Raw genomic sequence first — 15441 nt, 5'->3', positions numbered from 1 at the left:
TTAATGGTTAAAAAAAAAAATCCCAATAATGATGGGTCCCCTAGCTATTTTCTTTTGAGAACTTAAGTAATTTAATAAGGATGATTTTTTTTTTTAACTTTTATGGCCAGGTGGCTCAAGGGGATATTTTGTTGAGCACTGATTAAAAATAATTTCTTCTAAATGAGACCTGACCACAGAATGGAACCATTAATGGGCAGAGACGCTGTCACCAAAGCGGAATCACGCTTGATTGCCTCTCGTTCCTCCCACCACACGAGCGTTTTCTTCTTCTTCTTCTTCTCCTTTTCTTGTTCTTAATGGCAGAGTAAATAAGCAGCCAGCGAGGCCTAAATGTTTTCGACCAAAAACAGAGTCCAAACTCCTCAGAGAAAACATTTGGCCTCTGTGGTTTTGTAATATGTTCCAGAACACCGAGTTCAGTGAAGAACATTGTGAAAAACTCCCATCCATCGGAATGATGGTGGGGAATGTTACAGTATCAGAAGTTTCAATTGGTCCTTTTCCTGCAGGCCCATAATGAGGCTTGTAAAAAAAAAAAAAAAAGCGCTATGTGGAAGTTCTCATGGGAAAAATGAATGGCAAGAAATCCTAGCTTTAAAAGAAACAGCTAATCTGCTAGTTTGATTGTTCTTCAAAACTTACGCTGAACCAATGAGCCTAATTAAAAACACTTGGCCTACTTCTATAAAGCATCATAGCTTTCTCTATGCTTCGTTTGTATACACCACAAAACTCCAGATAGACTATTATTTTTTCAAGTGCTTGCTAACAAAGTGCTGACTTTGTTGGGATGGCTGAGCTAATTTCTTGAACTCAGTGTGAAACCTTAGCTAAACAAAATTGTGGTAATTTTCCTTAATTTGTAAAAGTGATTGGAGTGCAAATAAAATTTTCCTCTTGGGTCAATCCTATAATTTTCAATTAACTAAAACTAATCGTCAGGCAGGCACCAAACTTGCATTTTGTTTAAAGGACTGGGAGGCATTTCCAAGGGTCAGGATGCATTAGCTGTTTTTATAATTTTGAGAGAGAGGATTGAGGGGGGAGAGCGAGTCACTGAGAAGCATGGTTGGTTTTGTTCCTCCTATTAAAATGCAACAGGAAAGATGCTTTGAGATAAAATGTCACAGTAAAATAAAATTTGTCCATTTAATTGTATGGTTGTAATTAGGATGTGTTGCCACAGTTGTCCCTTCATGCTTTGGAGTCTCTTTGTGTGAAAGCAACTTACACTCTGTACTTAATCTGGCTTTGTGGTCCTTTATTGATTAAAGAAGCAAACATGGGGCCAATTTCTGGAGGCGCCAACCCAGCAATGACTGCTACATAGCAGAGGACCTAGACTGTCCCCATAGCCAGTGCGGTCCTTGGACCAGGATCATCAGCCTCTCCTTGTGAGCTTGTTAGAAATGCAGAGTTTCAGATCCCACCCAGAGCTACTGAATCAGAATCTGGATTGCAACAAAGATCCCTGGATGTTTGGTTTACACGTAACACTCTGAGGATCTCTTGACTACACACTAGGCACTTAGATTATGCACTTGATATGATTCCACAGAGAACCTGCCTGGTTCTCTCCAGGTGACGTGAGGAAATTCACCTTCACCCTAGAACCCTAATTTCTTAATGCAAGATAGATCCATGTGCCAAGGCAGGTCCATGTGTTTAGGGTGGCAGGAGGCAGTCATGGGGAACAAAATGAAGTTTAAAGGGAAAGAAAGCACCAACCCAGAATTAAATATGAAAATCACCAAAAGTCTTTAAATGGCCGTGCCCAGGCTAGAAGAAAGTTGTATTGTGCACTCAAGCACATTCCTACTCCATAAAGCAAGCAAACCCCCACATGATGGCTTAACATCCCAAGACTCTTAGGACTGTCTAGCACTCCTCCTTGCTCATACCACTGCCTTAGGTATCTAACCCACAATTTCAACAGATCCTGTCATTCAACAAGGACACCTAGATGAAATCTTATCTAATAATAATGGTAATAATAATAGTAGTAGTAGTAGCAACTCATTTCATCATAAATGAGGTGAAACAGAGAAAATGGGTCTTAAGAAGACATAGATTTTAGAATAAAATAACACTTATACATACAAGATTGAGTCAAAGACCCACAAGGTCAAAACCGCTCTGTCCACCATCTGTAGTAGTTCTTACCTGTGTAAATGAATCTGCCAGGTGTCCCTTTGCAGAACTGTTTGGATTTGTAGGACAAGGTGACCTCTACAACACCAGGGATATGCCGAGGAGGAGTCTGCACACGGATGGCATGAGGAGTAATCAACTAGTGGGAGACATTTGGGGGAAAAAAAAAAACATTGTCATTGCAATATGTAAAGGACTCATTTCACAGCTTTCTTATCGGTTGTCAATAAACATAGCCTTCAAACACATAATTAACCTGTCCATGTTTAAATACAGTCATGATGGAACCCGTATAAAAGACACTGACAACAATATTTACAAGTGCCCTGAGAACAGTCATAACAACTTTATCTGAGTTTTCCTACATGGCAGGCACTCTGCTTCCTGGTTTAAAAAGTGAACCTGGTCTAATGAAATGATTTATCTACTACAGGATATCCTTTGGAAAAATCTCTTGTTTTGAGGCAGACACCCAAATCAGCACTGAGCTCTGCCACACCTCTGCAGAAGCTAGTGGGCCTGGTGTTTGAACTGAGCCCTTCAACATGTACAAAACACCGAGGTAGGAAATCCATGGTCAAGGTGCTCTGATGAGCTGCAGAGCCATGTAGGAAATGCCCTGAAGACCATTTGGTACATTAACTACCAGAGGAGCTATCAAAGAGCTTTAAAGGGGAAACCCAAGAAGCTCTCTCCCTGGAACAGCTGAGGGGTCTGGCAAGACTAAGGACTGTCCATAAAAGGGAGCTGGAAGCTGGGGAGGGGCCGGAGGATGATCAGTGGTCCATTATGCAATTACGTGCACAAGGAGAAAGTTCATTTCTGAACCCTGTTGGCAATCAGAGCACACTGCAAAACAGAATTTGCTTTTTAGTACTCTTATCATTGTTTATATAACTAAAATGTTATTAATGGCCATAAAACTGGCACTATCTGCTTCTTTGAAAACTCCAGCCCTGGTAGCTGACCTCTGATGGCGCTGGACTCTATGTGCTCTCTTCTCTGGCATGCGCAACTGCCCATTCCTTGACTGCTTTCAGAGTCGTTTAGCTCAGGGCAGCAGTACTGAGTCAGTATGTAATGGTGATCATTTGTACTAACTCATGTTTGTGCTGTTCTTATAACTTAGAAAGGGCTTTTGTGTCAATATGCAACTTTAAATATTTTGTCCAGAGGATCACAGACGACTCCATGAGGATCAAGGTGACAGCACAAATGCCAGCCCCTGAGTCCTACCTAGGTAAACAGTCCCAGCACAAAGTCCTGGCAAAAGAATGTAAGAAAGTTGCTCCTGCTAAAATCCACAAGTGATTTCTATCAAATGCTCTTTATTGAAACATAAAGGTCATCTGCGCAGAAATCACTTTAACTTAGTAATTAGAAATGCCTATCCTCTCCCATAGAATGTGTGCGCCCTTATTTGCTGGAAATACACAAAAGATTCTTCAGGAATACCATACTTATGTGGAACCACTGGAGACTGAGCCCTCAATGGCTACGTTTTTTTGGATGGCTAAGGGTTTACCCGTAAAAGCACAAAAAATATTTATTTAAAAGATTTTGACCTTTTCATTCTGAAATTCTTCCAAAATGAATTATATGTTTCCTAAAATAAGCAAAGTATATATAATTTAATTTAGCCCTAATAAATCAAGATTTTCATTTGAAATACCCCTTGTTATATCTTAGTTCTATTTATCTTAGATTGATGTATCTTCTAGAATATAGAAAAGGCCTAAGTGACCATGAGGTATGAGGGGCTATTATCCCCTGCAGTAAATGGCCCTGGATACTTATGAGTTTTAAATTATTTCTACTTTGTTCATTTTCTTTGTCTTTTTTCCTCCTAGTGTCCTTTGCACCTTCTGTACTTCTCTTCTAATCTTTAAGGACCGAAAACAGGAAATCTAGTTTACTATAGTATAGAGAATAAGAGAAGGAAGGAAACTCTGAAGAGCAGTAAAAGATGATCTTCCAAAATCAAGTGTGTGTTTAATTTCAACTGATCGGACAGTGTTCTTGCAATGTTGGGATTAACACTAGTTGGGTACCAGGATAGGAGGTTACCCACTATGTCATTGAAGGTTTTACTTGAAAGCACTGATTTGGTCAGATCAGTTGTATGTATTCGTAACTACTTTTTTCAGATATGAAAACAGAATCATAAATTGTTAAATTGCTTGCACAAAATCACCCTTGTAAGAGTAAGTAAGAGCAAAAGTGAACCTGATACAGTTCAAAAAATGGCAGGGAGTAATTCTTCCTATCTAATCATAAAGAAGAAATTGTTCATATTTATATCTTTAAACTTTTTAAAGCTAGCATCAAACTCAAATTTTTTAGATCCAACACTACATGTATATGTGTTGTTTTTAAACTCACATGCTATTCATTTTTCATTTTATACCTGGTCCCTGGTTGTGCCTTTGATGGTGGAAGTTGCCATATAGTTATATTCCAAATAAGTTGCATGCTTCTATTCTAAAAGTTACTTGGACTGTAAAGTAACATTAAGTCACAATAAAATTTAGGAGAACTTTCAGACAGTTAGAGAATATTTCACCCACCCTCCCTTTTCTCAGGGGAAATACATTTTAAAAGATGGAAAGATATCAGTAAATAGAAAATGGAGACATCTTTTTAAGTATAAGGACCTATGAGTTGATACACTACGGAACAAAATTGATTTAGAAAATTTATAAAATTTACAAATTGATTAGATATGACTGCAAAGAAACTACTTAGGAGAGTAGGGGGTTGGCATAAAGGAAATTGAAACATTTTCGTTTACAATTTCATTTTCCATTTTAATCAATCACTCTAACTAAAGCAGAGATTCACTCTTGAAATAACTGTCCTTTGAAAATAAGGTAGAATATGAATCATCATTAGAGAATGAACTTGATGTTTTCCTTGCTGTAGATGTTAGTCTGGGAGCAGGCTCTCACACTGACACATGATATTGATGGCATTCAGAAGGAAAAAATTGTATCTAACCACTATCAATTAGATAGAGGAGAGGTTTATTTATTTACAAGAGGAGAGGTTTATTTATTCACAAGAGGAGAGGTTTATTTATTAATCACTCAAAGAGTTACAAATTTATTGCAGGAAGGAATGCTAGTAATTACCTAAAACTAATAATCTCATTTTAATAGCTAAAGACACAAAATCCAAAAAAGTCTAGGGGCTTCAAAAGTTGACCCAACATCTTAGGAAAAAGATAGGGTCTAGATTTGGAAGTCTAGTACCCAAAACCCACCCCAAACCCCTTCCCCATCTCAGGATAAATTTCTCACATTGTTCTAATCGGGCTGAACTAAAGGCAGCCCCTCTAAGTTACAGAAGGAAGAAGAGATCTAGTATAAGTCTAAATTTTTCAAACTGTCATCACTGGAATACCACTTCCTAAGTTTCGCCATATCTATAAACAACCCATACCCATACAATTATGTACTTAAAATCTTTAATTGGTTAACTTTTTGCTTTGTTGTTGTTCAGTCGCTCAGCTGTGTCCAAGTCTTTGTGAACTTTTTGTTTCAAATAACTTATTTTAAAAGGACACTATATTACTATTGCAACTGGTTGTGGTAATCTTAAAGTTAATATGATGTTGTTAAATTCTAGTTAGATAACGTTGACAACCTGAATGGGTTTATTGAAAAGGGAGTTGAGCTAGTGTTAGAATACAGACTTCTTTGCTCCAACTGAGACTTTCTCCCTTAACATAAATCAGAAGGATTAAAGGAGAAATAAAAGGGGAATCACTTTCTCACGATGATTCAGTTCCATTTAATGTCTGTGTCAAATCCAAAATGGTCTCCATACAACAAGGGGTACATGCCCCACGCTTTGGGAAATTCTGTTCTAAGTGATTCGAGAACAGATTCACTCTCTTGGCTTAACTTCCTTAAAGCACAAAACGAACAATTTGAGTTAAAAATAAACATACTTCTGAAACCCTGTAGCATCTGATACTACTTTCTTCCTTCTTGGAAGTCTACACTTTCTTCACTTCTATGACACTATTTATAAAACCTAAGCCTCAGAGAGTGTCTAATGGTTTACCAAAGCACTTTCACATTCACTATCTTTTTAAAGCCCATCCTTATGGGATATGTATTCCAGATGAGCAAAAATTGACAGTCAGGCAAGTTAACTAATATTATTTGGAAAGAGCAGGAAGAAAATCAACCTCTTATGCCTGTAAATAAGTGTTTTCCAGAGTTCCTCTCTTATTCATTGATTCCTGATCTCTTCCTGTGCCAACTATTTCCTTCTGCCAACTTGCTAATTGTAGACATTTCACAAGTCTTGTTCTAGATTTTCTTTCTCTTTCATTTGCCTAACAATTCTTGAGTTCACTCACTGGCTCAACCATGTTAGCTAAACTGACTTCCAAGTCTACGCCTGTGGCTTTGATCTCTTTGGCCAAACACCACATTTTTATCAGCAACAGAGTAACAGAATTTCCCTGTATGTATCTTACTGCCACTTCAATCTCAACAGGATGCAAGATCATTTATCATCTTACTACGTATAACTGTACTTCCTGATCCTGTGTTCCCTCTCTCAGCTAAGAGAACACTACCCTTTGAATTACCCAAAAGAGAAACCTTGGGGTTATCTTTTTTTCTCCCTTCAAATTTTCTTTTAGTCATGTTGACTCTACCTTCTACTGAATTTCACTGGCTCCCTGCCTTTCTCCTTTATCCTGGTTCAGGCTGTCACCATTTCTTACTCAGACGATTGCAATATTATAAATGCCTTCTAAAATGGCCTTTCTCTACTTCTACTTTCTCAACCAGAATCGTCCACTTCAAACCAACCTCATTATGCCATGCCCTGACTCAAACCCTCACCTGCTCCTTCATGTATGGTATGTAGTCCAGACTCCTTAGCATGGTAGCCAGGTGCTCCAAGGTTTGAGAGCTGACTGCCCTTGTGAGTCATCCTTCCCACTCTGCCCTTCCACACTCTGGAGAGAAGGCCATGTGGATATATGAAAATAGCCTAACATCTTTGCCTTATTTGTGCCATTCCTTGCCTAAACATTCCCCTACTGCTATTCCTCTTGTTCCTTAATATCCTGAAGAGATGTTCTCTCTTCCAGTAAGTTTCACCTGATCCTAAGAATCACAGTTACTCATACCTTTGTAAAAATTTATATAATTATGGAATGAATACTCGAGAACTTAGCATCCTATTTCACCTTGTGCTATAAAGAGTTTCTTACACATCTTTTTCTCAGACAATCCTTGAGGTCAGCAACAGGGTGTAATTCATGTCCATACCCTCTAAAGTATTTAACTTAATGCCTCATATACAGGATATTTCCAAAATATTTCAGACATAAATTCTTGTATAAATTAGGCCAGAATTCTACTAGATGTTTGACTGCATTAAGCTAAGTAATAAGAGTCCACCCTATCCATAATATAGGATCTCCTATCTTTTCTCCTTGGAAGAAAAGCTATGACAAACCTAGACAGCATATTAAAAAGCAGACACAATACTTTGCTGGCAAAGGTCTGTATAGTCAAAGCTATGGTTTTTCTAGTAGTCATGCATGGATGTGAGAATTGGACCTTAATAAAGAAGGCTGAATACCAAAGAACTGATGTTTTTGAGCTATGGTGTTGGAGAAGACTCTTCAGAGTCCCTTGGACAGCAAAGAGATCAAACCAGTCAATCCTAAAGGAAATCAGTCCTGAATATTCATTAGAAGGACTGATGCTGAAGCTCCAATACTTTAGCCACCTGATGCAAAGAGCTGACTCATTCGAAAAGACCCTGATGCTGAGAAAGAGGGAAGGCACAAGGAGAAGGGGATGACACACGACGAGATGGTTGGATGGCACCACCAACTCAATGGACATGAGTGAGCAAGCTCCAGGAGATGGTGAAGGACAGGGAAGCCTGGTGTGCTGTAGTCCGTGGGGTTGCAAACAGTTGGAAACACGACTGAGTGGCTGAACGACAGCTATTCATAAGAGCCCACCATTCTTAACCTGATAATATTTAACCCTCATCCCCTAAGTTGCTCTTAAAATTATCTAGCTGGCCCAGCACTCAGATCCCTGCATGAGACCACTGCTCAGATATCATCTAAGAGGTAAAAAAGATGTCTAAAGGTCTGAATCACACCAGTGAGAATGGATAAGGTGAAAGAAAGAAAAATATTTAAGCAATACAAAAAAAGTGGGCCACAAAAGATCATCTCTCCAATAGCAGCATTTATCTCTAGACTGATGATGCTAATGAGATACAACTTCTCTCTCCCCATTCTTCCTCATATGTGTGTGCACATGTGTATTTGTATGTGAGTATACAGGTGCTTGCACAGGAAATAATAGCCATATAAACAATTTTGGAATAAATAAATTCACATATTTGTAGGTATTAATTATGAGAAAAATCTTACTAAAATCAAAAGTAGAATACTAGCAGTTTGTGCAGTATGTATTGCATGTGACTTAAATGAGAATTAGATATATATTTGCATGGAAGAAAGGCTAAAAGGAAAATCATCAGGGTCAAGAAAAGTTACAAGATGGTAAAGTTACAGTTTACTATATTTTCTTCTGCATACTTCCCTGAATTCTCAAGCTTCTTGACCACAAGGATGCATTAATATCAGAATTAGAAGAAATCATTTTTAAGTGTGATATTACAATGAAAGAAACACACATAGTTTCTGCAAAGCCCCAGTAGAGGCTGCTGGCATACCAAGGACCCACCAGGAAACAGTAATTATACTCTCTCTGAGCTACCTATATGAGCGTTTTCTCTTCGAATCAGAGCACAGGAGCAGAAGAGTCCTGAGTGGTCACCAGGTGAGGCATGCTTCTGGGTACAAAGTGAAGCCTCTGGGGCCATGAGAGACAAGACACAGACATGGAGGTGGTGGGTGGGGCCTGTCCTTGATCAAAGTGGGAAACAGAAGAGAGGAACGCCTCTGTCCGTGGATGCACAGAGCATCATGGAAATGCACACAGGTGGAAGCAAAACCCCCAAGAGGCAGTCTGCAAAGTCTGGGAGTCTAGACGAGGGACACGGGAGAGGATAATTCTCCATGCAGTTTTTATATAAGTCTCAAAAGTATGATCCACATGGTGGGTGAATGAGAGTACCCAGTATTTTAGAATATTAATGGAGACATGTTGGAGAATTCTGGGGGAAAGGGGCAAGTCTTGGGAATCACTTTCTTCTCTGAGAGCCGGTAGCACTTACTATCTGTACTCCTCCATGTGCTAAGTGCGTGCTTGCCGAGTCACTTCAGTCGTGTCTGACTCTGCACAACCCCATGGGCGGTAGCCCGCCAGGCTCTTCTGTCCATGGGATTCTCCAGGCAAGAATACTGGAGTGGATTGCCATGCCCTTCTCCAAGGGAATCTTACTGACCTAGGGATTAAACCCGTGCCTCATTATGTCTCCTGAACTGGCAGGCAGGTTCTTTACCACTAGTGCCACCTGGGAAGCCCCTTATCCCTCTAGCTCACATTAAATGGATGGTGATAATGACCTTGATGGTGACTTTAGCAGCAATGACTTTTCATTGTCTTCTAACTATGTGCCAAGCTACCTGAGAAGCTAACTATGTGAGCAGCTCTTTCAGTGATTTCCGCTCTGTCGTATTACGGGCAAGCATGGGTATTAGCTAGTTCATATGTATGAAAAATGAATTTCAGCAAAGTTAAGAAAAATGATCAAGGAACTGATATGAAGCATCAAGTCTGCCTGTCTGGTGACCACCATTGTACAACTGTCCCTCCCTACTGCTATTTATTGTTTTTCTATAATTCCTCGTACTTATACTTTTCATCCTACCTCCACTCTTGACGGGATGGAATGGGTCCCCAGTCTCTCCTACATCTAAAAAAAGTTCTGGGAACATAGTAGGTCCTCAAAATACCCTTTCTCATTGGTGAGAAGCTGGCTGGGAATTATTTCCCACCAAAACAAAAAAGCAATTCCAAGATAAGCTTTCATGCATGTTTTTCAACCAATGGAACTATAAGAAATAAATGCAATTTGAAGTTCCAAGCCACAAGACAAAAAAATAACTGGGATTACTAGAAAGCACACCAGTGATTTTTCCTTATTATGCTTTGGACTTAATATTTTAGCCTTAATCATTTTCAACACTAAAAAGTTAAAAGGAAGAAAAAAAAAAAAAAAAACCCTCCAAAACAAGCAAAGCCTTAAAGAGAGGGGGTAAAAGGAAGGAAAGGTTTCTTCTCTAGAAAAATAATTAACAGTGATGACTAGAAAAAGCCTAAAGTAGGCACTGATAGAGTAGTTTTTAGGTATCACCCGTCCAAGAGTCTGGGTTCTCAGGGACACTGGCCCATTCATCCACTGTCACGCTCTGTGCCTCAGTTTACCATCTTGTCCTGCATGTGCTCTGTTCTGTTGGAGTACTGATAATGATGTTAAATATGCTTTGTGTTGGGTAGAGCTTCTGCAGGGACCCTAAAGCACTTTCCAGATTAATTTTTTAATTTATATATTAATAATTCTCACAGCATTCTCCCTCCTCCTCAGTTAGGGTAATAATATCTATCTCTTTTGAGATAGGCAGGGGGTATTGAGTGATGGACATAAAACAGACACTTAAATAAGGAAACTATAACATAAAAGCATAATTAAAGCTTCCAAACCAAATCGACTAAGGATTTTTAAAGAGACACCACAGTGTTGGTGACCATACAAGCAAACTTATTGTCCTTCCACTCTGGGGTGTTCATTTTCCTGTAGTTAAACATGGTGTTTAAAAAAACATTGTTTTCTGGAATTCTTAAAGAAAGTTGAAATATGATCAGCATGTATGCTTGGGGACTGTGCTGGCTGAACCTACATATTTTATCTCTATTTCCCCGAAGTGGATACAACATAAATCAAGGGATGCCAGTTCTTCTCCCAAGTTCCTCAGTGTATTCTGGTTTGTTCCCTAATCAGGGTTCCTTGGGTTTCGTAAGACAGATTTTTTCATTCCCAAGAATTGCCTGTCTCAAAGGCAGTATACGATTTCTCAGGGAACGTGAGAGAAAGCCCATGGAAGCATTTACTGTTTCACAAACATTCTGGTTTCCTTTTGTCCCTTCAAGAAAATAACTAAACCAATGTTTAGCAAAATATGTTGGGTCACATGAATTCCCAAAGATAAACTTTATGTATGAATGTCAGAGGAGACTTTGGAAACTAAAGTCTCAGAAACTGAGTTAAATAGGGGATTTAAAATCTAGATTTTGAACAGTCAGCAGTATCTCCTAACGCTGTCTAAAATTTCTCTCATATCGGTATCGACATAGACATAGATACATAGAGAAGAGATAGAGATCTCTTTTCTAACTGACTGTCTGTATCTCCCAATGAGACTACAAGCCCCATAGGATACGAACTTGGTCCTTCTTGTTTTCACTACTCTGTTTCCAGTTTTAGGAGTGTCTGGGAAACTAGCAGACATTCAATAAATACTTGCTGAAGATTGAATGAGTAAATACCGTGACACTATTAACTGCCACTAATAATTAGGGTAAAGATTCAATAACATCCCTTATGCATCTGCCAAAAAGATATCATCAATACTACTCCATTCAAAAAACTTTTTCTACTGAAGAAAAAAAAAATGTTAACTTTGCTCCCACAGACTTCCTGGCAGCCTCATTAAACATTCACAAAAATATACTGCTCAATTCTTCTGACCAAGAAACTAACCAGGTCCCTAAATCAATGCAGTTAATTGTACAAAACAAAACAGCAATAAGATCATCTTTCAAAATAACAGATCGAGGAGAAAAAGGCTAAAATAAATACATTATACTTGAACTACCTTTGGTTTTTGTGGGTTGATTGATTTATTTATTTTTCGGTAATTTATTTTTTAAATAAACTTTCTCCAGCTCTCTTCCCAGGATGTAAATTTTGTGCCAATTGGGCCCCATTAAAGACTGGATCCTGTCCTGACCATCTGGGAGCTGGAAAAGTGCTGGTGAGTTTCTGAGGTCCAGAGTATTCCAGACAGAGCGGACTGGACACCAGCAACGCCAGCCCCTGTGGTTTGAAAGTATACAATGGGCTCTTTCTCCAGGCTTGTTTTTCTACATTCAATCAAGAAGGAACATCATTCCCTAGTTGGGCTTGGCTTAGGGTCCTGGGTTGCTGCTTTCTTTGTTTGCAAATTAAAATATAAAAGAAAAAGAAAGGCCAGATACATCTTTGGAAGGGGTTGAGTGTTTGTCATCAAAGTTGGCCATTTGCAGGGCACAATCTCACCTGCAAAGATTTAGGAATTAGGAATGAAAAACACAAGAACCAAAAGGTAGAGTAGCAAGCTGTGAATTCACCTTTCACCAAAAAGTCTTTCAGGTTCTTGCGGAGTTCTAAGAAAAGGATATCAAAGCTGTAAGACACTAAAGAGTGACTCATTCTAATGTGCTTGGGTGGTATAGTTCCTGTCTGCATCCCATTTACAGTGATCCTTGCACATATATTCAGTAATTCCCAATTTAACACGTGCCTCCAGGAAGTGAGCTCTGCAGAAAACCGAAGCCAATCCCCTTAAACACTGTGCTTTCACTGAGATCTTTCGAGGACGTGTTATACACATCTTGCCATTTCAGACAGAAGATACTGAATATAATTGCCTTCTCTTTCTTGATTACTCAGGGTCACTGTCATTATGAACAGTCATTAATGTGCAGCACAATAATATAGTTCTGCATCTGCTTTTTAGGTTTTCCTTTCCTGCCCTTGACATTAAGCTGTCACTTCTGCTGTCAACGAGCCTTCTTCTAACAACCGCCTATACTTTGCTCCTTCTAATTTGCTATGTCCTGGGAAAACACATAACATAGTTTGTTTAAAATTCATGTTCTGGTTACCTCAAAGTTTGTTATTTTATTTATCTTTTTTTCTTGTTGTTTTTTGCTCACTTCTGGTTTCATGCTGAATTTTGGAGAGTTGCAATGACTACAACAATCTTCTCTGGGTCAATGGGGTTACACTACATTCTTTTTAGATGGTTAAAAGATAACTCTAGAGTCAAATGGATTTTGGTTCAAGACCAGGTTTTGCAAATTACCAGTTGTGGGATCTTCTGAAAGTCACTCAAGCTCTCTGGATTCAGCTTCATTGTCTGGGAAGGGGGAGGGGCTAGCTATCTAACTAGTGTTGCTGTTGTTTAGTCACTTGGTCGTGTCTCTTTTGTGGCCCCATGGTTTCCCCTGCCATGGTTTCCCAGGCAACACTACTGAAGTGGGTTGCTATTTTCTTCTCCAGGGGATCTTCCCAACCTAGGGATCGAACCGGCATCTCCTGCAAGTCTCCTACATTTATTATGGGGTTAATTGACTTAACACCTATAATGAGTTTAGGTGAAGGCCTCACATTATCCATCACTTAAAAAGTGTTAGTTTTATTACTACTTAATCCTCACCATAACCAACAGATTTACACTAAGGTATTTATGTGCATCCTTATTGCACAATAAATATACCTAAATATAAGCTACTTAATTATACCTGTATTAACAAAATCTAAACTACAGTCTATCTGGTACTGACACTATGATGCAGCATTGAATATAACAGTTTCTAAAAAATAGCGTTTGCTTGAATGAATGAATGACTGAAAGAAAGTAGTGTTATTCAATACTATTTGGTATAAATTAATGCCTCTAACATGTAAGGCTCTGTGCTAGACACTGTAGGGGACTAAGCTGAATTCAGCATGGATCCTGCCTTCAAGGCAGAGAGCAGCCTCTTAAATCAGAATAATTAAGGCAGGAAGTGATAAGGAACATAAGATGGTACAGATAAGTGCATTACGAATTTAGAAAGAAGAGAAAATACTTTATATCTAGAGTTGTGAGGGAAGACTTCACGGACAAAAAAAAATGGTTTGGGGGATCTTAAAGGGCAGAAGCATCTGGGCACAGAAAAGAGGGAAAGGCATCGTGGAAGGAGGAATGGGATAAACAAGAGCACAGAGTAGGGAAATTAATGCAGGCATAAAGAGCTGCAAACAACTCATTGTGATTGGAGCAGAAGTTAAGATGAATGGTGGGTTAGGATGCAGAGAAGAAAGGTCAAAGCGTTACATGGCTGTGCTTGAATCCCAAACGACGGCATCATGGCTTTAGGAAATAGGAAACCAGTAAGGCTGCATCAGGGGGAAGATTTCAGCTCAGATCATCAGGGAGCCATTCCAGCAGCAAGCACTGAGCACATGGATGAAATGAGCACAACGCTATATAAATATCGATTTCCTTCACTAAAGTCACAAGACTACAGCCAGGTGTGAATTCTGTCCTTAATTCTTATTAAAATTAGAAATGCATCACACTTTGGGTTTTTCCATTTTTAAGTTACATATGTGTATGTTTTGAATGCACTGTAAACAAATAACTGAAAATGTCAACCTAAAGGAGTTTTTAACTATCTCATAATTATCAACATAGATGATAAATTTAAAATGCCCTAGTCGCTAACAATAACCATACAGACTAAAGCATTTTAAAGAATAAGTTGAGCATGTTTGTAACTATGTGATTATATTAAAAAGACCATTAGGCTATTTTTACATTGTTTTAAATATGCTGACTCATTTAGAAATCATTCCCTATAAGATAAGTTGAACTTGAAAGGTATTCATCAGAGTCATACTCAAAGTTTGATATAAGTGATTCACAGTGCTCTTTTTATTCTTAATGAATGAAGTGTAAAACTTGGCATTAAACATCTGCCTCCTAATGATCAATAAGTATATGTGGAATATAGAGTTGGCAACTTATATATTTAGGAAAAAGTAGGCAACTAGGAATTATTTAAAGCCTGTGCATTTAATAAACTTTGAATTAAACTTATACCTGTAAGCTTCAATATATGTAAAATAAATGACACAGCTGTTTACACTGTACCCTATTTATATTACAAATTTTTGAAAGAGATGATATTTGAGACAATGTCTTTCTCCACCTTTCTTAATTTTCTTTTTGATTTTAGTAGAATTGTATCTCATATAAATGTGTTATATATAATAGTCATTGGAATGGTAATGCCATCATGCATAAAACTTGGGATGGTTTGGTAAATAAAAGGAAGTCTGGTGGCGCTAGTGGTAAAGAACCCTCCTGCCAACGCAGGAGATGCAAGAGACACAGGTTCAATTGCTGGGTTCAGAAGAACCCCTGGAGAAAGGCATGGCAACCCACTCCAGTATTCTTGCCTGGAGAATCCCATGGACAGGGGAGCCTGGTGAGCTACAGTCCATTAGGTGGCGAAG

General features: G+C 38.6%; 1 protein-coding gene across 7 annotated transcripts in view; it reads right to left on the bottom strand.

The window, feature by feature from the left end:
* Positions 1-15441, bottom strand: part of EBF1 (EBF transcription factor 1) — a 403840-nt gene that overhangs the window by 80946 nt on the left and 307453 nt on the right. For all 7 annotated transcript variants that reach the window (XM_043464838.1, XM_043464839.1, XM_043464840.1 and 4 more), the window contains exon 10: positions 2167-2293. In XM_043464838.1, coding sequence (XP_043320773.1) covers positions 2167-2293 — 127 coding nt within the window. The remainder of the gene's footprint in view (positions 1-2166; positions 2294-15441) is intronic.

Source organism: Cervus canadensis, chromosome 4, assembly GCF_019320065.1.
Source record: "Cervus canadensis isolate Bull #8, Minnesota chromosome 4, ASM1932006v1, whole genome shotgun sequence".
NCBI classification, from domain to species: domain Eukaryota; kingdom Metazoa; phylum Chordata; class Mammalia; order Artiodactyla; family Cervidae; genus Cervus; species Cervus canadensis.
Note: the sequence above shows the minus strand (reverse complement) of the source record. Positions and strands in the feature narration are given on the sequence as shown.